Source organism: Myotis lucifugus, unplaced genomic scaffold (assembly GCF_000147115.1).
Source record: "Myotis lucifugus unplaced genomic scaffold, Myoluc2.0 scaffold_876, whole genome shotgun sequence".
NCBI lineage: Eukaryota > Metazoa > Chordata > Mammalia > Chiroptera > Vespertilionidae > Myotis > Myotis lucifugus.
Window position 1 is genome coordinate 57,273 of NW_005871924.1, and position 24,121 is coordinate 81,393.

At 41.5% G+C, this 24,121-nt stretch overlaps 2 protein-coding genes across 7 annotated transcripts in view; one reads left to right on the top strand and one right to left on the bottom strand.

The window, feature by feature from the left end:
* Positions 1-14,519, bottom strand: part of FAM192A (family with sequence similarity 192 member A) — a 29,058-nt gene extending 14,539 nt beyond the window's left edge. The window contains exons 1-5 of one of the 4 annotated variants that reach the window (XM_006106647.3): positions 14,265-14,518; positions 13,501-13,622; positions 1,872-2,013; positions 1,318-1,416; positions 789-910 (exon numbers count right to left, since the gene is read on the bottom strand). In XM_006106647.3, coding sequence (XP_006106709.1) covers positions 789-910; positions 1,318-1,416; positions 1,872-1,998 — 348 coding nt within the window. In that variant the 5' untranslated portion in view covers positions 1,999-2,013; positions 13,501-13,622; positions 14,265-14,518. Of the gene's footprint in view, positions 1-788; positions 911-1,317; positions 1,417-1,871; positions 2,014-13,500; positions 13,623-14,264 lie in introns of all 4 variants that reach the window. The other 3 variants (XM_023747431.1, XM_006106648.3, XM_006106646.3) reach the window with 3 other exon arrangements.
* A 182-nt stretch (positions 14,520-14,701) lies between these two features.
* Positions 14,702-24,121, top strand: part of RSPRY1 (ring finger and SPRY domain containing 1) — a 29,509-nt gene continuing 20,089 nt past the window's right edge. The window contains exon 1 of one of the 3 annotated variants that reach the window (XM_006106644.3): positions 14,702-14,861. The gene's annotated coding sequence lies outside the window, so the exon portion shown is untranslated. Of the gene's footprint in view, positions 14,862-14,891; positions 15,199-23,865; positions 23,881-24,121 lie in introns of those variants that run through there. The other 2 variants (XM_006106645.3, XM_023747430.1) reach the window with 2 other exon arrangements.

A 24,121-nucleotide genomic window follows, 5' to 3' on the forward strand; every position in this document is an offset into this window, starting at 1 on the left:
AAAAAAGAGAAAAAAAACAACAATCTCTCTCCTGCAGTTTAAAATAGAGGCGGCGGTATTGCCACCAGATCCTGCAGTATGACAAGGGTGCGGTTGTGAGGCATGGAATTAAGAATTTTGATTTAATCAAGTTACATTTGGGATGTCTATTAGGACATTCAAGTGGATGTTAAAAAGGTAATACTGAGCCAAAGCAGTCATCTTTATTGCTGCCTCTACTCCTCTATGGGGACAGACCAGGGAAGGTTACTAAGGACACAAGAAAGTTGCTAAACATTTTATTTGAAAACTCAGAAGCCAGTTTTTCCCCTAGATGAGGTTTACTGCATAGCCCATCTGTTTCAGAGCCTAATCTCAAAAGGCAAGAATATCCTGGTACTGATTTTTAGGATTTAGGCCTTTAGTTAATTCTAAAGGATTTGGACTTCTGATTGCAACAGATTCTTACATGCAACATAACTCCGTAGATCAGTACCAGTGAGTTATTCAGTCATCAAAATATCACCATTGGAAAGGCCGTCGTGGCTCAACGGTTCAGCACTGACCTATGAACCAGGAGATCACGGTTCGATTCTCGGTCAGGGCACATGCCCAGGTTGCGGGCTCGAGTAGGGGGTGTGCAGGAGGCAGCCAATCAAGGATTCTCTCTCATCATTGATGTTCCTCTCTCCCTCTCCCTTCCTCTCTGAAATCAATAAAAATAAAGACCTTCATTCTATTTATAAAGAAACCAAAATCGTAGATGTTGATGGGAAAACTGACACCTTCTCTCAAAGTACAAAGGATATTCTGTATTCCTTCAGTTCTTTCAGTTCTTCTTCTCTTCGCTGCTTTTCTATTAATTCCTGTTGCCGAGAAACCTCATCAAGGAAGTTGGTTTCATCTTCATCTAAGCCTCTTACCATGTTTTCTGAGGAGATAATTTTAAAAGAACACTTAGCAGGCTTAAGGGAAAACACAGGCAGATAAGATTTTCCCTTTTCCTCTTTTTTTTTTTTAATAAACGGCAGATCCTTCAGGGGATTAGAGGAAGGATTCTGTAAACACCATGGCTTTGGGATAGATAGCATGGCATAAAATCAAGGCATTTCTCCCATTACTAGATATTAGCATAGAATGAAAATGGGTATCTTGAGCTCTAAACAAAATGCTCAATGTGATCTAGAAGGCAGAAGTTTGTCTCTTTCCCAGCAAACAAGCATTTAGAGACTAGATAATCACAATTCCACGGCTAGTTAGAAAAAGTATTGCATGAGGTAAACGTGCGTCAAAAAGCCCCTGCGGAGACCCTTGGACTCCGTGTTTTCTGAAGCTTACTGAATTTGAACTGCTCCTCGTACTCCTGCTGCTTCCTGTCTTTCTGTTCCTGTAGCCTTTCATAGAGAGACCGCGGGTCATACACCTCCTCTGGACATTCTGAAAGGGAGAGAAAGAAGGGGGAGGGGGAGGGGGATCACATATTTTAGAACTCTTTCATATTATTTTGGAATCACAAAGGATTATAAAGATCAAGTCAAGTCCCTGCATGCGCTGAGGGCATGGTGACACAAAAATAGTACAAAGTCCGTAGCTTCCCTTTGGAGCTCAGAGCCAACTGTCAATGTCACTGTCTCAGTTGTTCGGATCCTGGACCCACCTGTCTAGATAGAACAGACTAGTAGAATCTCCTGGAAGACAGTGGGGTAGAGTGAAAAGGGCAAGGGCATGATTAACCTGGCTCTGCTTCCCGCTGTGGAGGCCTAACACAGGCTCCTTCACCCCTCTGAGCCTCAGTGCCTCTACTCTGAAGTGAGGACATTGGTACCTCCTTTGCAGGCTTGTTGTGAGGATTAAGACCGTTATGTTGAATGGCCAACTGTAAGCCCATATACCTTCTGGATCTTCAGGTTTTCGAACTTTCTCCCATTCTTCTTGCCTCCTCTTGCGCCGTTCATCTAGTTCTGCCTCAGTCACAAACCTCTTTTTGATAACAAGGTTACCATCATCTCCTCCATCCATAATGGAACAATCAGTCTATGGAAAACAAACAAAATATTTCAAGTGAGAACTGCAATTAAAATTCTACAGAGAAACAAGGAGATTTAGCTCTCTCACCCAGCAATGGATTACCTCAAAAATCCCTTTGACCTTTAATTGAAGAAATCCCCAAATAGTCTATAGATCATTGATGAAAGCACTTGATTACATTTTCCCTAATGTATGAAGTAGTTTTAACAACCCTAAGTTATCTACAAAGTCAGCAAGAGGATCTGGAATAATTCTCATTACATGCTACTCCACAGTAAATCTTATACTGCAAATATTTCTGTCTCTCTAATCTAGACCGATTGGCCTCCTGGCCACCCTTTTCCCCAGTTCGAATTGTCCTTTACTTCTGTAACATCTGACATTGTTCTTTCTTGAAATTCCTGTTTCAGGGACATCACACTACCTCGATCCACCTGTTCTTATTTTCAAGTAGGTTCAAAATGGAAAAACTCATCTATTTAGGGAGCCTCAGAGATCAGGTCTGGTCTATAAAGCAGGAAAGTGATCTGCCTAGAGACACACAAAACATGAATGGAGAAGTGAGACTAGAAGAACCCAGATGTCCCAACTTCAGATTCAATGTACTCTGCATTACACTCAGCTCCTCCTTCATCTCTTTCCTGACCTTCCTTCCTTAAATCCATATCTGTGCCACTTAAGTTTCTATCTTCAATCCTGTTTTCTCATTCCCATGATGACCTCAACCACTTCATGATTTCTTGATGCAGAAAACTTCCAATTCCCAATCTATATACCTCTACCTGAAGCTCTCAGAAAGGAGGGGGAAGGGACTAACGCTATAGGGGAGTGTGCATTACTCCTTTTAAACAAAACTTTTCTGCTTTTCTTTGCTGGGGTATTTCCTTTTGAAGAACTGTTTTGTGCTCTTCACAGAATCACACGTAACAAGGAAGCACACATTCTGCACCACTGGCACGTCGATTCCATGTCCATTTCAAGTTGATCCCTAATAGCCAAAATAATACGTTTACTGGTAGCATGAAAATAAAGTAGCAGCCATTTACTGAGCTCCACCATGTACTGAAAACTTTTTATGTATATTACCTCATTTATACTCACAAAGACCCTATGAGAAATATATCTCTTTACTGAGGAAGAAATTGCGGCCCTGAGTTAGGTCAGTTGTCTAAGGTGATAGAGCTGGTGGATGGTAGAACTGAGACTCAAATACAGGCCTGACATCAAAAATTCATACCCACTCCACCATACCCCTCTCCAGAAACCAGGGCTCCTGGTTGAAAAGGACATGTCAATTTCAGCTTTCTTCCTAAATCAAATTCCAGTGCTGAGAATGTTCTTGCAACATTTTTCTTTAATAAAGATGGAAAAGAAAGCTGAGAAAATAAATCCAAACATTCAGAACAAGAGAGTAGTCTCCGCCTAAATCCCACTGTTACTGAAGTTCAGTTTAGTGTAACAATGAGAGATATTTTTTTTGGAAATTTACTAGAAAGAAAACTAAATCAACTGACAGAAGCTGTTGCTCCCACCTAGAGACCACAGCCTGGACACTTCGATTTTGCATCACTCCACCTCTCCTCCCAGAAGCCTGTTATAGAAACAGAATTATGCAATCTCTGTGAACATGCCAAGCATTCCTCCATTCTGCAGAATGACCTCTTGTGAAACAGGAGCCAGCATTTTCTTAAACATTCCTGGCAGAGACAATGTCAGCTATGAATGACTAATGGATGAGAGATGTACTAGACCAGTGATGGCGAACCTTTTGAGCTCGGCGTGTCAGCATTTTGAAAAACCCTAACTTAACTCTGGTGCCGTGTCACATATAGAAATTTTTTGATATTTGCAACCATAGTAAAACAAAGACTTATATTTTTGATATTTATTTTATAGATTTAAATGCCATTTAACAAAGAAAAATCAACCAAAAAAATGAGTTCAAGTGTCACCTCTGACACGCGTGTCATAGGTTCGCCATCACTGTACTAGACCCTCAATTTCCCCCTCCTTATCCTCTATTAACTGTCGCTCTCGTTCTCACCCTATATTGGCAGTCTGGTTTCTTCCCCTCACCCTTATTTCCTGGTAAATAACTCATAGTGGGATGGGTCCTTACCACCCACCTAACCTGATTCTCCATCTGGTATCTGAGATTTTCATCTAACTCATATTTAAAAACTTCAAGATGAGCCACCACAATCCCTCCTTGAGCAGACCTGACTGATAGTATAGTTCTTCCTTAAACTCAAATTTGTCTCCCCACAAATTCTACACATTGGTTTAATCCTCTGGGAAATAAACAAAAGGAGCCAAATCTTTTTTCAACATGACAATACTTCAGCTCTTTGAAGACAACACCCAAGTTCCTCCTATTTTATCTCTTTTCTGGGCCAAACTTCCCTAGTCCCTTTACTCTTATAAGTGGAGGAAAAATAACAGTGTCTCAAAGCAGTGGCTTACTTTACCAGGTTGCATATGACTTAAACCTGGGAAATAATTATTAGAATCTGGTAATGCCACTGGCATCTTTACTCTCATTATACATTTTTTTAAAATGAAAATCTATCCTATATAAGGCTAATATGCAAATCGACCAAATGGTGGAAGGACTGGTCGCTATGATGTGCATTGACCACTAGGGGGCAGATGCTCAGTGCAGGAGCTGCCCCCTGGTAGTCAGTGTGCTCCCACAGGAAGAGCGCCACTCAGCCAGAAGCCTCCACAGCGCTAAGGATGTCCGCCTGTCAGACATACCCCGAGGGCTCCCGGACTGCAAGAGGGCGCAGGCTGGGCTGAGGGACCACGCCTCCTGAGAGCACGAATTTCGTGTACCAGGCCTCTAGTATTTATTTAAAAGGCTAAGTGACCGACTGTAGGTCCATCTGACCAGCCCGTACATATGATGTGCACTGCAATTTAAAAATAAACGTTGACTCGTGCATGTGCAATATATATAAAGCTCTCAGAATGGATATTATTGAAATCCCCTATGAAATGATTTTTAACGGATCTATTATTGAAGCTACTTTGGAACTAGTATATCTATAGGTAATATTAAAAATATATCTAAACATGTGATTCTTTGTCCTAAAAATGAGCACGTTCATAAATTAACTGAAGAAATTTGGGATATACTTGATGGAGATTTTCACACCTATATGAGTGATGATTCCATTGATTCAAAATGGATGATGCCAAAAAGGAAAATTTTCCCACCGAATTCCTTAATAGTATTACTCCTTTGGGAATGCCGAGTCATAAATTAAAATTGAAAGTAGGTGCAATCATCATGCTACTGAGAAATCGTAATAGTAAATGGGGTCTTTGTAATGGTACTAGATTTATTATCAAAAGATTGAGACCTAACATAATCAAAGCTGAAGTATTAACAGGATCTGCTGAAGGAGAGGTTGTTCTGATTCCAAGAATTGATTTGTCCCCATCTGACACTGGCTTCCCATTTAAATTAATTCAAAGACAGTTTCCTGTGATGCCAGCATTTGCGATGATTATTAATAAATCACAAGGACAAACTCTAGACAGAGTAGGAATATTCCTACCTGAACCAGTTTTTGGACATGGTCAGTTATATGTTGCTTTCTCTCCAGTTCGAAGAGCATGTTACGTTAAAGTTGTAAATACTTCATCACAAGGGAAATTAGTCAAGCACTCTGAAAGTGTTTTTACTCTTAATGTGGTATACAGGGAGATATTAGAATAAGTTTAATCAATTTACCAGTCATTGTTTTTATCAATATTGTTCTTATATCATGTTTTTGTTATTTTTATGTCTGTTTTTATTGTTTATTAATCAATTTATATATTATTTTCATATACATTTTACTGATTTTCTTTCATCTCTGACACTTCTATTATAGAGAAAGAGCGAATAGTGATATTAAAATATTTGTTCTAATTAATTTCCTTTCAATGTGCATGAGTCCATACACTGGGCCACTAGTAATACACATTAATACTGAAAAAAATCTTCCAATAGGCCAAAATAAAATCTAGAATCTTTTTTTTTTAATATATTTTATTGATTTTTTACAGAGAGGAAGGGAGAGAGATAGAGAGTTAGAAACATCAATGAGAGAGAAACATCAATCAGCCGCCTCCTGCACACCTCCTACTGGGGATGTGCCCGCAACCCAGGTACATGCCCTTGACCGGAATCGAACCTGGGACCTTTCAGTCCGCAGGCCGACGCTCTATCCACTGAGCCAAATCGGTTTCGGCTAAAATCTAGAATCTTACATGCTTTCTTCTAATTTAAGAATTCAGAGACTCTTAAAATTTATTCTTATAACTCAAAATTAAGAAAGGAAAATCATTTATTTCATGACCTGCTGAGTTTCTGGAAAGAGAAGACACTACCTTCATTTAACTTTAACAAGGATCCCTGAAACTCAGGGACAAAGCCTTTAGGATACTTGTCAAAAAGGGTTTGAACTTGAAACAGAAACTCTAGAGCAGCGATTTTCAACCGGTGTGGCACAAGAATTTTTAAAACATGCAATACCTGACTATTTAGTCGGGGGCACTGACCTCTTTTCCCTTAGACTGTCAAATAAAAAAATGACAGTAGCCAACACAATAGCTGTCCAGTGTGAATGAATCAAAATCATACCTATTTTTTGTCAGATCAACAAAAAATATATATTTTTGGTGTGCTGCAGAATTTTAGTAGTTTATGTGTGCCATGAGCTGAAAAAGGTTGAAAATTGATGTTCTAGAGAAATAAGGATCTTCCCACGAAATTCTTACTCTTTTTCCTCAATATCTTTCTTGTGTTAGAATTCAACTTCTACCCAAAGAGTTGAGTCTGTGCTGTTACCCATCTTTCACACACAGACACAAAATCAGGAATCATAGTTGGTTAATGAAAATAAGGCAAAAGCACAGCTCTCAATGGGTTGGTTTCCTGAAAACACAGTCAGCCCTAGCTGGTCTGGCTCAGTAGCTAGAGCGTCAGCCTTCGGACTGGCGGGTCCCAGGTTTGATTACAGTCAAGGGCACATGCCTGGGTTGCGGGTTCAATCCCCAGTAGGGGGCATGCAGAGGCAGCTGATCAATGATTCTCTTTCATTGATGTTTCTATCTCTCTCGCCCTTCCTTTATGTCAATGAAAATATATTAAAAACACACAGTCAGTCAAAACTAATGAATACTTATGAAAGTCTGCTCTTTAAAGCTAACATTATGATCCTGACATTCTCTTGATTCCAAAACAAAGCTAGGTGGCCACACCAATTATAATGAAGTTGTGAGTTTAAAAGACAAGACTAAAACACAGGCTGCTTTATCCATCTCTTTCTTCTACCTGCATTCCTTCTGTAGGTCCTCGTTCCCTGGCCCAATACTATTGTTCCCTCTTTGCCTTCAATATAGCCTTCTGGCTAATTAATTTGGTCATCTGCTATGCTTGGAGAGGTCAAAGACAGGGACAGTACATGCTCATACTCCTGAATATTTTGAATATTATTCAGAATATTCTTTCTCCAGAAATATGCAGGTCTTTTCAGAATTCCAAACTTCACTGTCAATAAGTACTGTCAAGAAATAAGCTTACCTTCACTACAACCCAATGTAATTAAAATAAATATATAGCGAGTACCTTCTTTTCCGTCTTCTTACCAAGAGGGAGAGCAGGTCATGATAAAGAGTATAAAAGACTCTAAAATCAAGAGACTGTGGGTTTGAAACCTGGTTCTGCCACTTACCCATTGTATGACCCTGAGCAGCCTGTTTCCTCACCCACAACTGCACTCACCAAAGGGGACTGAAAGAATACTGCACAACATAACTCTTTTGTGAGAATAAACACATAATTCATGTAAAGCACTTCAGTGTTTGGCACATGCTTAAAGATGCTCTGAAAGGCCTGCCATTACTACAAAGCACTACGCTAAGCTCTGGACAGGCTGTGGGAGTGAGAGAAATACTGTATGCACTCGTAGGGGAGACATAAATAAATCAGTGACATAAACAATCCTGACACCTAAAGTGGGGAAGGGATCACATCAAACCGAGAGGAATTAGACATATACCCACACTCCCTTTTTCCTCGTTTTCTTATATAAGTTCTATTGTTTCTACTTCCTAAAGACCTCTTTTTAATCCACTCCTTTCTTTTTCTTTTTTTAAGAGAAGAGTCCTTTGCTTTCTAATCTATTCCTTTCAGGGCCTACTCTTGCATGGACTACTGCAATACCATTCCATTTATCTCCCTGTTTCTACTCCCAGCCCTATCACAGCCATTTACACCTCTACTACAGCACTTATCCATTCATTTTATCGTTCATGACTGTTCCATCAGCTCTTTGTATCCACAGTGTAGTAAGCACAGTGTCTGGCATATATTAAGCATGTAATAAATACTTACTGAATAAACCCATAGAGGATTGGAAGAATTTAAGTAGGGAAGAATGCTCTCACATAAATATTTCTAGATGTTGTCTGATGTAAGTTATAGAGAAGGGTAGACATAAAAGTGTTAGCTGAGGCTTCTATGTCCCATGGGAAATTCTATTCAAACACCATATGATTGTAAAGTAGGAAACACAGGACCAAAAATTAAATCACTTTATTATAATTGATGTCTTCTTCAAGAATAACTCTCATTACTCTCACTTCAACTGGTTGAAAAATGCTTTTACACGGGTTATTAAGTATTTCCCACACAAAGAGTCCAAAATTCATTCACTGTTTATTCTGCAATAGGAAGGTGATGAGTACCTACAATTCATTTACCTCCTTCTGGAAATGACAGAAAAACCGGAAGTTAAAGTATTTATTTCTAATTCCTACTGCCCAGCTAAATTTTTACAAGTCTCATTTCTCTCCTTTGTTTGCTAGAATAATTGAAAACAAAACAAAATATAAATAAATAAAATCCTAGGGTCCAACTATAAAGATTCATGTGGGAATACTTGTTTTGTCCTGTGTTTAATTTTAGAAAGAATGTTGTCAACGTTCCTTTACTTACATAACTTTTTTCTTCAAGGTGACCTGAGTTAAAAGATCAAACTTCACATTACATTATTTTAAAAAGAAATAAGTTCTTCAAAGAGGGAATTCATGGAAAAACCATACCAAAATCACTTTGTCCAAACTTAAAAGTTTCAAACTGATACAAATAAAGAACATAGTTTTCACATTTGCTTGACAGCCAAAAAAACAAAGTTCTTATATTTCAAGCCAAAGTAACCGTAATACACTGATCTACTGTGTTTGCACTAGAGACTGTGGTATTTAATTTCCAGGTTTGTGGGACAAAATGGGCTTAGTGTCTCACATAGCATGACACACAAGTTTTAAGATACAAAATTTACATTGCTGCATGCAAAAATAATTGCTATTGCTGAACTAAAAAATTATTCCACTTAGCTAGTGCCATGATAGAAGCTAAAGAGATCTGGTTTCCTATGGAATTAAATTTTGTGATGGCAGACTACTTAAGTGTTTGCAGCACTGACCACCATACACCCTAATTCTAACATTAGTTAGCAAGTGTAAAAATACATCGGGGGAACTCTGTGTTAGGGTGTTCTAAAGCTTCTCTCTTTGAGTAGCAAAAGCAACAGGACCATACACTTTCCTTTATTTCAAGAGGAAGGGTGAGGGAGAGAGAGTATCAATGATGAGAGAGAATCATTCACTGGCCTCCTCCTGCACACCTCCCACTGGGGATGGAGCCCACAACCCAGGCATGTGCCCTGACCAGGAAACAAACCATGACCTCCTGGTTCATAGGTCGACACTCAATCACTGAACCACACTGGCCAGCCAATACACTTTCTTTTTGTCAATATAGTTTACCACTGATCTTTCTACATTTCTACCCTAATGTTCAAGTCACAACTATGAGGAATTCTCCATCTGGCAAACTCAACTATATTTCAAGTAAAGACTGCTTTCTGGCCATAAGGCTCTTCTACCACCTACAGTCATTTAGATCAAGCCAATTTTCCCCGTATTACCAAACTTCGGAGAATGACAACTACTAACAGAGAACACTCTGTTAGCATTTATTAGTAGACAATGTAATCTTCACTCTTCTAACAATGACGCTTATTTAACATACCCCAGGACCAAAGGAAACTAAAAGAACCTAAAAATGAGGGTACAACATAGCAATTTAATTCATATTTAAAATTTTTATTATGAAGAACAATTGGTATAACCTTTTTTATCGTCTAGGCATCTAAAAAACACATGCAATAAAGTTATTTTTGCCGTAGCCGGTTTGGTTCAGTGGTTTGGAGCAACGACCCATGGACTGAAGGGTCTCGGGTTCGACGAGCCCTGGATCCCAGCCCTGGATGGGGCTCATGCGGGAGGCAACCAGCTGATGTGTCTCTCCCTCTCCCTTCCATTCTCTCTTAAAAAAAAAAAAATCAATGGAAAAAATATCCTCGGGTGAGGATTAACAACAGAAAATTATTAAAACAAAACACACAACACACCTATATATGCATTCGTCTTCCCGTAACATGAGAAGTGAGTCTCATTTATATGTGCATTTACCTGAATTCATCTATATGCACTGGGAGAAAAAAAGAGAGAGCTTAAATTATTGGTTCCCTTCGCTGATCCTCAGTTCCCTAGTTCATGCGTGCCACTCAGTGTATAAACACTTCCCTCACTGTGTATGAGTCTAATATTAGTTGTATCTGTTACACATTGTGACTCCTAAATGTAAACCAACTACTTCATCTGGGGCTCACAGGGAAAAAAACAGCATCTGTTCCAAAGCTGGAGGAAACCTGGCCATGCTGGAATTTTGCTGCGCTGGTATGCCTACATCCATCATAATGCTCCCCTAGATTTTCGAAGGTAGCTTTGATCATTTTGCATCTGGGCTGGCTTTGGAACCTAACCCATACTAAGTCATACCTCCCCTCCCCCAGGCTTTATATAACTCCTCTCAAGATCCAATTTTTTTAAAAAAGAAAGAAGTAAAGGCTTTGCATTACACAACCACACATAAGGTCTACTAACTCATTCAGTTGTATTTTTGAAGTCAATTTTTCAGAGGACCTATTACGTGGAAGGCACAGTGCTAGGCACTAACCTGGCGCTCAACTATTTAACAAGTGAGGAACTCGCGTTCAGTAAGAAAGAAGGTTGGCACATGAGCAATTTAGAAAAGCAGAATAAGAGTAAATGCTGTAAGAAAATAGAAGCTTAGAAGTTCAGAAAAGGGAGATTAGAAAAAGCATGAGGGAAGCTTAATTTTGATAGTAGCTGTGACACCGCAGTGAAAAGTGGTGGAAATTTGAGGAATACAAAGAAAAATAATCTGTAACTCGAGATTGCCAGAAATCACAAATTTCACATTCCAAAATCAAAACGAAAGGAAGGGTGCTTTCATTTCCAGAAATAGTGAGGCAATTGACACCAATCCTGTACTTCTATGATAAAAAATAAATTAAATAGCGTTAGCCGGTTTGGCTCAGTGGATAGAGCCTGTGGCCTGAAGAGTCCTGGGTTCAATTCCAGGCAAGGTCACATGCCCAGGTTGCAGGCTCCCATTCCCAGTATGGGGTGTGCAGGAGGCAGCCAATCAATGATTCTCTCTCATCATTGATGTTTCTATCTTTCCCTCTCCCTTCCTCTCTAAAATCAATAAAAAAAATGTTTAAAAAAATAATTAATTTAATTAAATAACTGGAAGAAATTTCTAAAATAATTCTTAAACAGAAAAGCTAACAATATAGTAAAGAATTTGCCCAAACCTAGCTGGGTTGGCTCAGGGGATAGAGCATTGGCCTGCAGACTGAAGGGTTCCAGGTTCAATTCTGGTCAAGGGCACATGCCTGGGTTGCAGACTCAGTCCCCAGTAGGGGGCGTGCAGGAGGCAGCGATCAAGGATTCTCTCGCATGATTGATGTTTTTCTCTCTCCCTTCCTCTCTGAAATCAATAAAAATATATTAAAAAAAGAAAAAAGCCCTAACCGGTTTGGCTCAGTGGATAGAGCATCAGCCTGCGGACTGAAGGGTCCCAGGCTCGATTCCGGTCAAGGGCATGGACCTTGGTTGCGGGCACATCCCCCGTAGGAGGTGTGCAGGAGGCAGTTGATCGATGTTTCTCTCTCATCGATGTTTCTAACTCTCTATTCCTCTCCCTTCCTCTCTGTAAAAAATCAATAAAATATATTTTTAAAAAAAGAAAAGAATTTGCCCCAAATCCAAAACCAGAAATAGAGCCATTATCCAAACTTGTTTTCATCCTAAGGGTTTCTCTGACCTTAATGCTGTTGTTTTGGTGCCTTTGTGAAACAAAAGAAACTAAAGCCCAAATAGGATGTAAAGTCTGATAACCATCTATTTATTTCTCCATGTTAACCTGGTATGCCAAAGAACTACACCTTCAAGGTAAAAGTGAAGTGGGAAGAAAAACAGCATAAATAATGAGCAACAGAAACAGACTCAAAGGGAATTCAGACAGTAGATTTAAAACATTCAGATTATAAAACAAATATACTTATCATGTGTAAAGAAACAAAAACCAAGCCTCAAAATTAATAGCAGGGAACAAGAAGCTGTAAAACCGTGGTAGAGCACAGTTAAAAAGAACAAACAGAACTTCATGGGAAAAAAATGCAGTAATTGAATTTAAGATTTCAATGGATGAGTTTAATGACACATTAGAAATAGGTTAGAGAATTAACGAAAAAGAAATTATCCAGAATGTAGTATAAAAGAAATAAAGTGAGACGAGAACAGAGTAAAAAGGTCTATGTTAAATCAGTTAAAAACAATGGGGCAGAAGCAGTAGATGGATATAAAATGGCCGAGAATTTGAGAGATCTAATGAAAGACACTAATCCACAAATTCAAGAAGTCTAACCCCAAACAAATGCAGAAACCCGAAGATAAAGACTGAACAATCTTTAAAACATCCCACAGTAAAGAGTGAAACAGGGCCTATTTAAGAACGAAGTGGGATCCAAAGGTGATCCCCAGTGAGCACACTGCAATTGCTTAATTCAGCTGCCACCCAGGTGTAATTCCACTATGGCTGAGCCTATGGCTGAGCCAGGCACTTAAATTACTTTGTTTACCAGATATGTGGTTTTCCATTTCTGAAGCGGCATCTTGACTCTAACCAAACATCAAGATTCTTAGATGGTGAAAGGAAAGACTGCTAACCAGGTAGAAGGTCTTGAGGTGATTCTTCCTCTCTAAAAACCACAAAGAAACTGCCCACTGGGGTAAAAGGCACCAAGACTTCAGGTGAGAAAGGTTAACTGGCCATCCTCTGCTTGCAGACCCTTAAAAACTGTTAACAGCTTAGCTCAAGCTGCATTTGAAAGACTATATATATATATATATATAGATGCTGCTTTTATCTCAGCTCAACTCCTGTATCAAAAAGGAGTGACTCCTTTCCAGGATTTAGAAGCACTGTCCTCCGAACCATTTTATGGGGTCCCTCTGAACACAGCAAAACACCAAACAGCTGAAGAAATCCACACGTCTTACCTCGCAGCTGGTACCCAAGAAGTCATTGGGAAATCTGACCACCAGGCCGGCACCTGGTTTCCTGCGTCCCACTCCAGACCTACTCAGTCAGACTATCCGGGGATGGGATGGGGTCCGAGAATCTGCATTTTAAAAGGGCCGCAGAAGAGCTTGTTTTCTACTAGTTCAATTACCACTGCTAAGTCCGAACAGGTGTCCTCCTTTAACCCCCGGGCGGACGTTGGCATCCACGTGGGCCACCAACTCTCCAGCAACGTGCTTCAACTCTCGGTCTCAGTTGCTTAAGTTTTCTGCAAAAACGAGCACGCTCCAGCGACTGGTACTTGGTATATCATAAAAATGTGCTTCCCGTCTTACATGTTGTGAAAACACCATTTCCAACCAGGCCTCCCCACATCTCCCGAGGAGCCGGGAGCCGTTCCGAGACCTTAGGAATAGCGCCCGCTCCTCACCTGGAGCCTCGGTGGCCCCACCTCGTAGAGAAGGTGCAGGGAAGCCAGCAAGAAGCCCAAAGTCCCCATTCCGCTGGAAACGGCCAGGTATCCTCCCCGACTCGACCTGGAGGCCACCCCGCGGGCTCCCTCGGCCCCCCTCAGGCTGGGTTCTGCAAACCTCTAGCCCCGGCGGCCAAGAACACTGGGCGAGCGCACAGACTGAGAACAGGCCTGGCCCTAAACCTCAAGTCAGACACAGCCCCCCATCTCCTCGGCGAAGAAGCTGGAGCCCGGGTCTCGCAGCCTGGCCCGGGCCCAGGCCACACTCACCTACCGACGCGCGGGAGGCGGGACACCCTCTCCTCGGTAGCGCTCACCCCCGAACCGCCACCGCCAACGCTGACGCCGCTTACTTTTTAGGGGTTAAAAAAAAGAAAGAACAGAAAAAGAAAATAGCCTTTGCTTTTGTATTCCTTTTGACCCTTCAGGGCTTCCTGTTCCTCGCCGCCACAACAAAAGTCCACCCCGCTTCCGGCGGCGAAACCCAATCCGCGACTCTCTTCCTCCCCGGGAGTCCGATGGAAATCCGGTGCCCGGAAAGCGGGCGGGAGACACTGGATTGGGCCATTCACCCCTCAGCCAGCGGATTGGCCAGCTCGCGCCTGGGGGGCGGGCCGGGCCGTGCGATCACGTGGTGCCTCCCAGGAAAGATGATTGGTTGTCAGGGAGAGGGATTGCCACCGAGGAAGGGGCGTTTCCTAGGGGACTGAAGGAGGGCCTGGGGCGGTACGGAGCGGGGGTGGGCCCGGCACGTAATGGCAGCGCCGTGGCCCCGCGTCCATCTTTACCGCTCTCTCGGACCTGTCACAAAGGAGTCGCGCCGCCGCTGCCTCCCCCTCTCTCGATCGGACCTGGGAGCTGGAGCAAGTCAGTGCCGCAGCCCAGCCGCCGTGCCCCGGGAAGCCCCTGGGGACGCGGAGCGGGGGGAAGTCCGAGGGCAGGGGACGTCTCGGGGAGGGAGGGGACCGTCCCCGAGTCTGCGGCGGGAGACCGGACTGGGGTCGGGGGAGGCTCGGGGAAGGGGCCCCGGAAGGGCGGCGTTTGGCAGAGCCCGGGAAACAGCCCGGAGATTCTCCACGGAGGCCCGCGCGGAAGGCGCCTGAAGAGGTTCCTGGAAGAGGGTGTTCCCCCTTTAGGGGGATGTTGACCGGAGGAGGTGCTCGGGGGTCGCCCTTCTGAGAAGGCCGCGGCGAAAGGGGCCCAGGTGAGAGGCAGGCAGCTCCCGGGAGGCTCCTGACATTTTAGGAGGGCTCTCGGGGGTGTCCGGGGCGGAAGGGGCCGATGGGAGGACGCTCTGGGAGGGTTTCCTTTTGTGGAGTTTGAGGTTTAGGTGGCCCGGGTGCGAAGCAGACATTCCCCCGGGAGCCATAAAAATGCCGCGGGGTGGAGAGATGCCTCGGAGAGAGAGAGAGGGACTAGGAGTCTGGAGCCCGACCTAGCGGATTCCCGGAGGCCCGACGTGGAAAGCGGGCAAGGGCCTCGGGGAGAGGGGCTCGCCGGGCGGTTCTGGGAAGGAGAGACCCCGATCCGCGGGAAAGCCTCGGGGAGGATCCGTGAGCGGGTGGCAGGAATGGCACGCCGGTCCCCGCGGAGTCCGACCCGGGGTCTTAACCACGGAATCCAGCTGCTTCGGGGCTTCGTGCAGGTGGGGTGGGAGGAGTCCGTTCCCACCAAGGCTCCCTGCGCGAGTCTAGATCCAGCTTTGGCCCCCTCCCGGCTGCCTCAGTTTCCCTGTCTTTGGGGGGAGACATCGAGGCCGAGATGGTCCCCCGAGACTGCAGTGCTGCCCTTTCTGAACGAGGCTCATCTCCTCGGAGTGATGCACTTTGAACTTTTAAGGGCTGGACGCCTCAGACAAGTGACTCCACCAACCCAGGTCTGTCCGGTAACGTCACGCGGTGTGGCAAGGACTGTGATTGTGCCACCGAAGGGCCTGCTGTTGAGGAAGGAAAGTGGAGGCACCTTCTAAACCAAAGCTTGGTTCAGCGGTTCTCAACCTGTGGGTCGCGACCCCTTTGGGGGCCGAACGACCCTTTCACAGGGGTCGCCTAAGACCATCGGAAAACACATATATAATTACATACTGTTTTTGTGATTCATCACTATGCTTTCATTATGTTCAATTTGTAACAATGAAGTTGGGGGTCACCACCACATGAGGGACTGTATTAAAGGGTCGCGGCATTAGGAAGGTTGAGAACCTCTGGTGGATGGAAGGGGTTCGCTTTCACACAGTAATGGTCCATCACTTTGGGAGCCACCCGAGACCAAAAGCGTCCAGGTTCACAGCTGCGTAGGTCCTATCATACTCCAACCCCAAGGTTTCAACCCCTGCGGCGATGGGGGTGGAGGGATTCCCGGTGTTTGCTCAGAGTTTTAATTTACTCTGAAATGCTGGTGGTGCTGGCAGGAGGCAGCCCTAGAACATAATCTTTTTCCTTCAGGAAGTTTGTCCGCTGACCGCTGACATTTTCTTCCATGTAATTTCATCTCAATAGTGTAAACTACCTCCCCTTTTTTCATATATATATTTGTTGTTTGTTTGTTTGTTTTCATGGCCTTTGGATGTCTACAGGTAGGAAATCTTTCTTCCTTCCTCAGTTGTGATTTTTGTAAGTGAGACTTCCTTTTTCCTCCATGGAAATTATGCCTTCCTATAGTAGTTTCAAACTAAAGATGAGCAATTGCTTTTCAATTCCTCTTCCACAATGGTCTATTTTCCACCACTGATAGTTAGCGTTTGCATTTCCTGGGGTGACATCCTGCCGTGTGGCTCCTCTCTGAGGTGATAAGACCCTTGCGTCCAGGTGTGACCTTTTCCTGATGTTTCGTTAGTGGCATTTGTTAGAGTTGTTTTTCCAAATATTCACGAATTTATGATTTTTTGAAGCTTGTTGCTTTTCAACAAAAAGCTGACTCGTGTTTCCTGTTTTTCTGGTCTTACATTTCATGGGTCTTTTCAAAAAGAATCACTGTGGTGATTTTGTAAGATTTCTCATTTTCCAGGATACACGTTGTCCTGACCTACTGCCTCATGTCTGTCTGTGACCTGCTTTTGGCTGTTTACACAAACCCTTCATTATTTCTGTACTCCGTGATTATTTTTAAGTTATTGATTATAGGAAGTGTCCTAGCATACTCTGTGTGGACTTTTTCTGCTTTGTCAGCAAAATAACTTTTCACTTAGTAAATTGGCTAAGAATCAAGAGGAAATAAAAACTTAACATTTTGTATAATAGTCTGCTACTCTGTAGTGAATAGGGAAGAACAACAACTCTGAAGTATGTTTTGGCAAGAGAACAACAAAAAAATCGTTGTGGGTTCCTGAAGTGCATTTACAACAGTTTATTTCAACTCATAAGCTTAATTCAGTCTGTCAAGAATTGCCTATACCAGTGATGGTGAACCTCTGACACGCGAACTCATTTTTTTGGTTGATTTTTCTTTCTTAAATGGCATTTAAATATATAAAATAAATATCAAAAATAGAAGTCTTTGTTTTACTATGGTTGCAAAGATCAAAAAATTTCTATATGTGACACGGCACTAGAGTTAAGTTAGGGTTTTTCAAAATGCTGACACGCCAAGCTCAAAAGGTTCGCCATCACTGGCCTATACCTTACCTAATAATAATTTGTTATAATGAAAGGAGACGTTACGTTGCATCCTTTAAAATACAACTCTCTTGGATACTCTAATAGCGATTTAGGTTGAGAAGTTATTAGGAATTCTTGAGGACGGAAATCACTACTTTAAATTGGACATTTTCTGCTTTGTGGTGGGATCTTTATAAAGTAGGAGGTGATAGCCACCGGGTTGAACCACAGATGGGAACCACGGTGGAACCAGTAATCTATTTCAAAAGAGTTATTTGGGGGAAGTAAACTCTCAATTCAGCGTCTCTCAAATATTTGATGTTTTCAAGGCATTTACCATTGAAATTGCATGGTTACCCGCCCCCCCCTCCGTATTCAAATTAGAAAATTAAAAAATAGAATAGTCAGGAAGTAGTGAACCAAAACTTGGGCCACAGCCTTTAGGAGACTTACAAGTTATAGGAGTGTAAAAGAAAGAGCATTTTCCCTTTGGTTTATCTATTCAATAAGTCAGCTTCTGAAATAGTTATCTTGCCAATCTTTATGGTTAGAAAAAAAGCACATATTTGTTATACTTCACTCTCAGTGTCCATTCCAAAAGGAAATGCTTGCTTGCTGTATTTTTTTCAGCAAGCAAGAGCATGTTTAAGAGCATATTTAACTGTGGATAACTGTGATACATACAGGGCTAAATGAGCTTTTGAAAACTAAGAATGCATTTAAGATAGCAAAGAATTGATGCACTCCTTAAGTTTGTTAAGGAATGAACCCTGCTCATAGCTTTCTTACTGCTTGAAATTATAGTTTCCAGGCATAATTTCATGGGTCCTATACACATGAAATAGAAGGCTTGAAATACCTTACTTGGCCAGTTTATTATTACCTCATAGTTTAATGTTACTGTGTTAGCTTATTCTCACCCCTTCTCCCTTCTGAAGAATCACGTTTTCTCTTCAGAGATCCCTTGGTGCCTTGGTTCCCAAAGTCTGACTCCTACCCTGCCCCACCCCCCTTGTGGGAAGAGCAGCTCCTTTTTTCCGATTCTTATTGCTTCATAGTTATTCATACTTACACATGCCTAAGGGCTACTTATTCATAACCTACCAAGTGAATCATTAAGGGTTGCTAAAACATGGTGTTCATAAACCAAAACCAGCACGCCAGAGCTTACTGCTGTCTGACACCTTTTTCTCCCAGGACGCCTGGCCTGGGAACCTTGGCTCCGGGCAAAGCTGCTTGCGTGTCACGTGTGGAGAGGGTTCCTTTAGTCATCGGAATGGTGCTTATTTCCCACGGCGCTTCCTCTTGTGGTTTTTGGTGGTTTTGTTTTTCAGCAGAACGACTATTAGCTTCGTTATCAATTTAATTTATGGGCGTTTGGTTTACCTTTCACCGTGGTCAGGATATTTGTGCCAACAATCTTTAGCTTATAATTTAAGACATGAATGTGTGGCAATACAAATACAAACCCTCCATACCCCTTTTGCTAATGCTGATATGTAGTCACCTAAAAACTTGCTTGGACAGAAATACTTGGTGTTACTAATTTCCGTTTCCACTGGAAAAATGGAGGAATGAGAGGCCTGCTCCTGGTGAACCCGATGATCCTTTACCCGGAGGCTTCACTGGCGTGTATTACGTTATGGGTCGGGCACTCCGGGTGTTGTCTATTGCTGTCCTTCATCTCATTGCCAAGAGCATGAGGGACCTTTTTTTTCCATCTCTGCTCAGGGCCTGGCATGTAAGCATTATAATCATATTGAATGTTTTTTGTTTTTCAAAGTGGTTAGTATTTTGGAAACATTCTCTACTTTTACAGATTTTAGAATAAATTCACTTAATGTTGTTATTGAATACCTTTTAGCTTCTAGGTATCCAACTGAGTGTTTTCAGACACCATTTTAAGTAGATTTCATTAAGGGAAGTGTTGCTATCCATGCTGTTTATACATTTTGTTTGCTTCTCTTAATAGTAAAGAGTTTTCTATACTAGAAAAACCCTATCCTTCAGATTATGAATCATCTGTTTAAATAACACATCTGTATGAGTTCCTATTATTTCGTCCCCTGGGGGGGAAAATCCCGAGCACGGTGGAGTGTTATGTTTTTCTCCTTTGTGCTGCAGCCACCATTAGCACTTACCTCAGTTCTTCTGTAGTGTTTCCTTTTTGGGTCCAAGGCAAAATTTTCAGTCTTAAGACCTAACAGGGATTATTTACTTCTCCTTTTTTCTTTCTTTCTTTCTCTCTGTCTTTTTTTTAAAAACTATTATTTGCTTCTGGGAATTTCTTAATCTATCCCAGCCCTAAATGTTATACTTTAATACATTTTTTGAATGCTGAAACAATTCTCTTATGTTTCATATAAGACTGTATTCTATAATTAATTCTTTTTAAAATACATTTTTATTGATATCAGAGAGGAATGAGAGGGAGAGAGAGATAGAAACATCAATGATAAGAGAGAATCATTGATCGGCTGCCTCCTGCACATCCCCCACTGGGGATCAAACCCGTAACACGTCCACCTATGAACCAGGAGGTCACGGTTCAATTCCCAGTCAGGGCACATGCCCAGGTTGCAGGCTTGATCCCCAGTATGGGAGTGCAGGAGGCAGCCGATCAATGATTCTCTCATCATTGATGTTTCTATCTCTCTCTCCCTCTCCCTTCCTCTCTGAAATCAATATATATGTATGTGTATGTATATGTGTGTGTATATATATGTATGTATGTACATATATATTTTTTTAAGTTGACTATACTTTAGAAAAATAAAAGCAAAATAAAAATAAGAGCAAATATATTTCTGGATAAGGCTCTCTGTCTTGATAGGGTTTGAGTTACACAGGTTTATGTATTTGACAAAATTCTGCACGTATATGCATAGCACTTGTACATTTCATTATATGTAAATCTAACCTCTAAAAATATATTCAAGACTGGTTAGTGATAAGTATGCTGAATTATTTAGGGGGAAGTATACTGATGCCTGCATTTACTTTGAAATGCATAAAAAAATGAGATGGATGGATGATGGGTAGAGATGGATAGATATGTGATAAAGCAAGTATAGTAAAATGTTCATGGTAAAATCCAGATGACGGGTATGTAGGTGTTCACTGTAAAATTCAACTTTGCTGTGTGTATGAAATTTTCATAATAAAAGTGGGGGCTAACAAACATGCACAAAGAACTATCACTTATAATACTATCTTAGGAAAACATCCAAAACATTTTCTAATGAGAGAAAATCATGAACATTTCCGGTGCATTATCTATTGTTACTTTTTATGCTCTGTGATTTAGCCTTGACGGGTGAGAAGTGAATTGGAAAAAAATGCTGCATCCTGTAACACTATTTGGGAATGATAAAGCGAAGATGACAGCAACAGTAATTTCACGCCCACAGTTTGGTTTTTATTCCTAGGGTCATTTATTTAACCAGCCTCTCCTTTCTTGGCAACATAATCCTGAAGTCTTATTTTCAGAGAAAAGAAAGTGTTCTTAATGTCACTGAGCTGTATTATGATCGAATGCAAGCAAATATTTGAAGAGCTGAATCATTGATTCCTGGACCATTTGTTAGAGAGGATTAGACCAGTTGGCCAGATGTCTCTTGTGGTGAGCTGTTTATGGTGGTAGAGGTCTGTGTTTTAAGTACCAGACCTCATTGCTTTAACACAAAACTTATTGAGAACCCAAGTTTGACTTTTTTCCCTCTCAGAGCAGCTTTATAAAATATATAAAATACAAAAATCTAATAAATCATAAATAATACAGAAGGGGAAGGAATGGTCTTTACTTTCTTCTTAAAAAAGAGTCAGTCCTGGCTGGTGTGGCTCCATTGGTTGGAGCATCATCCCATACACTAAAAGGTGGCAGGTTCGATTCCCTGTCAAGACATATACCCAGGTTGCACACTTGATCCCTAGTCAGGGCATGTGGCGGGGGAGGGCAACTGATCAGTGTTTCACATCAGTAGTAGGTCCTGCCTACTGTGCCAATTCTTTGTTAGGTTCTATATGCAGTGATTTCCAGACCTGGTCCCAACAGAATCACCTGGGGAGCTTCTTTTTTTTTAAATATGTTTTTATTGATTTTTTTAGAGGGAAAGAGAGATAGAAACATCATCTATTGGCTGCCTCCTGCACGCCCCCCACAGGGGATCGAGCCCACAATCTGGGCATGTGCTCTGACCGGGAATCGAACTGGTGGCCTCTTGGTTCCATGTTCAACAGGTGAGCTACACTGGCCGGGCATCACCAGGGGAGCTTTTAAGAAAGCACTTGCTTGGACCACATCCTAGAAATTCTGACTCTGGCTATTTGGAGTGGAACCAGGAGTTTGAAAAGAAGTACCTAAGGGCTTTGAATGCTCATCACCTTTGGGATGATTAAGCTACAATCTCTTCCCAGGTGTAGTCTAGAAGTATAGCTAAGTAAAGGTTATTTCAGTACAAGGTAGATGAGTTCTAGAAAAGATAAACTATTTAGTTATCTTAGTGCTCTTTTTAAAAAAATATATTTTATTGATTTTTTAGAGAGAGGAAGGGAAAGGGATAGAGAGTTAGAAACATCGATGAGAGAGAAACATCGATTCAGCTGCCTCCTGCACACTCCCCACTGGGAATGTGCCCGCAACCAAGGTACATGCCCTTGACTGGAATCGAACCTGGGACCCTTCAGTCTGCAGGCCGACACTATCCACTGAGCCAAACCAGTTAGGGCTATCTTAGTGCTCTTAAGTCTTACTCCAGAGTCCCACCTCCCAGATTATTTTGTTACCTCTGATTAGCTAGGTCTCATTTTCTAAGAACATCTTGCATTTGGGGATCCATTAAATATAGGCACTGTGCCATTTGTTTTACAAGCACTGTTTGATTTAATCCTCACAGTAGCACTGTGAGGTGTAAGAAGTATTACTCTCTCCCTGTTGTAAAGTGTGTCTATAGTGAGGGTAATTAGAATGCTTAGCTGTCAACATTGCAGGCCGGGCCCTGTGCCCAATCTTTCTGACTGCAAAGCCCCTCCCCTGTGCTGTCGGTGGCCTCTGGCATCCTGTACCAGCTCTGGAGCCTGAGTGTTACTGTCTTAGAACAATGGCCCACATAATGCTTTTGGAATGAGATACAGCTCTCTACAGAGTAATTGTTTAAGTTCACGGCCCAGGCTTTTGCCTGAAGTATTTATTCACAGTTTGTTCTCAGAAAAGTATCAGGAGTGACAGCCTTTTCCAGAGGAAGAGCTATAGGTTTTTAGTGCTGCATAAATCGGAAAGCTCATGCCCTCTGCTTATTTATGTGCCCTGCCTTTGGCTGTAACTTCAAAAGCACTCGGTATATGCTCATTTCAGAACGTTTCAAAAGATAGTAGCTCATATTTTTTCCTTTATGTTTTATAGCCTTACCTTTGAAATGCCTCACAGCTTCTCCCACCTATTTCATCTCTTCTTTACACCGGGTCTTTACAGCTCGTTCTTAAAAAAGAAAGTCTTTGGTTTTGAAATATTTGAAAACTTTTTTTTTTTTTACTCATTTTTCTTCTCTGACAAATTTGGTAGTTGACATCATTTTCTGGGTTAAATAAGGAAAGTGACTTAGAAGAAATTGACCCAAGCTACACTTGAGTTCAATTTGGAAATAGAAAAAAAACAAAACCCACAGTTTTTGTCTTCTCACCTCCTAATTTAGTCATATTCTGAAAAATGCCTGTTTGTATGTATTGGATATCTTCCACTTACTTTGAGACTATACTAAATGGAGAGCTGCATAGATTAATTATTCTACATTCAGTTCATATAAGCCTTAGCGAAAAAGTTTTGGATAGAATAACATTTAAAAATTTGTGATCCGACAACTTTTTAACTCACTGCTTTCCTCACAAGCACTCCCAATACTTTTTTTTACTTATTCCGAATAGCTTTACAAGAGTTGACATTTTCTTTGGATTACAAAATCCGAATTTTTAACCGGTTGATTGTTAATCCGCACTATTAACCGGTTAATGATTAATCCGAATTTTTAATCAGTTACTGGTTAATCCGAGTTATTAACCGTAATAATTCGGATTTTGTAGTCAAAGAAAACTCGATAATCATCAAAAGTGCTTTATTCAAAGTAATGTCTATCGCTAGCTACACATTTCCCCCATCTTCCAGGTAATTTTTGGATACCATCCCAATAGAACTTTTCTTGTTTTGAGGCAGACCATTCAGAGACCCAGTTTTCCACTTCTTCGTACGTTTTGAAGTGCTGCTCAGAAAATGCGTGTGCCATCGATCGGAACAAGTGGTAATCAGAAGGAGCAATACAACAAAATAGCATACATATTAAATCACATATATATCAACATATGTATAATTCCATCTATTGAAAAAAATCAGCATTATTAACTGGTACACCTAGTACACACATACTTTCTATCTCCATCTTATCTGTCTCTTTCTTCAAGTCCCACTCCCACTTATGAGCAATAATTAAACTGGACAAATGTTTAAAATAATTTGTTGCAAATCTGTTCAAATAATGGAAG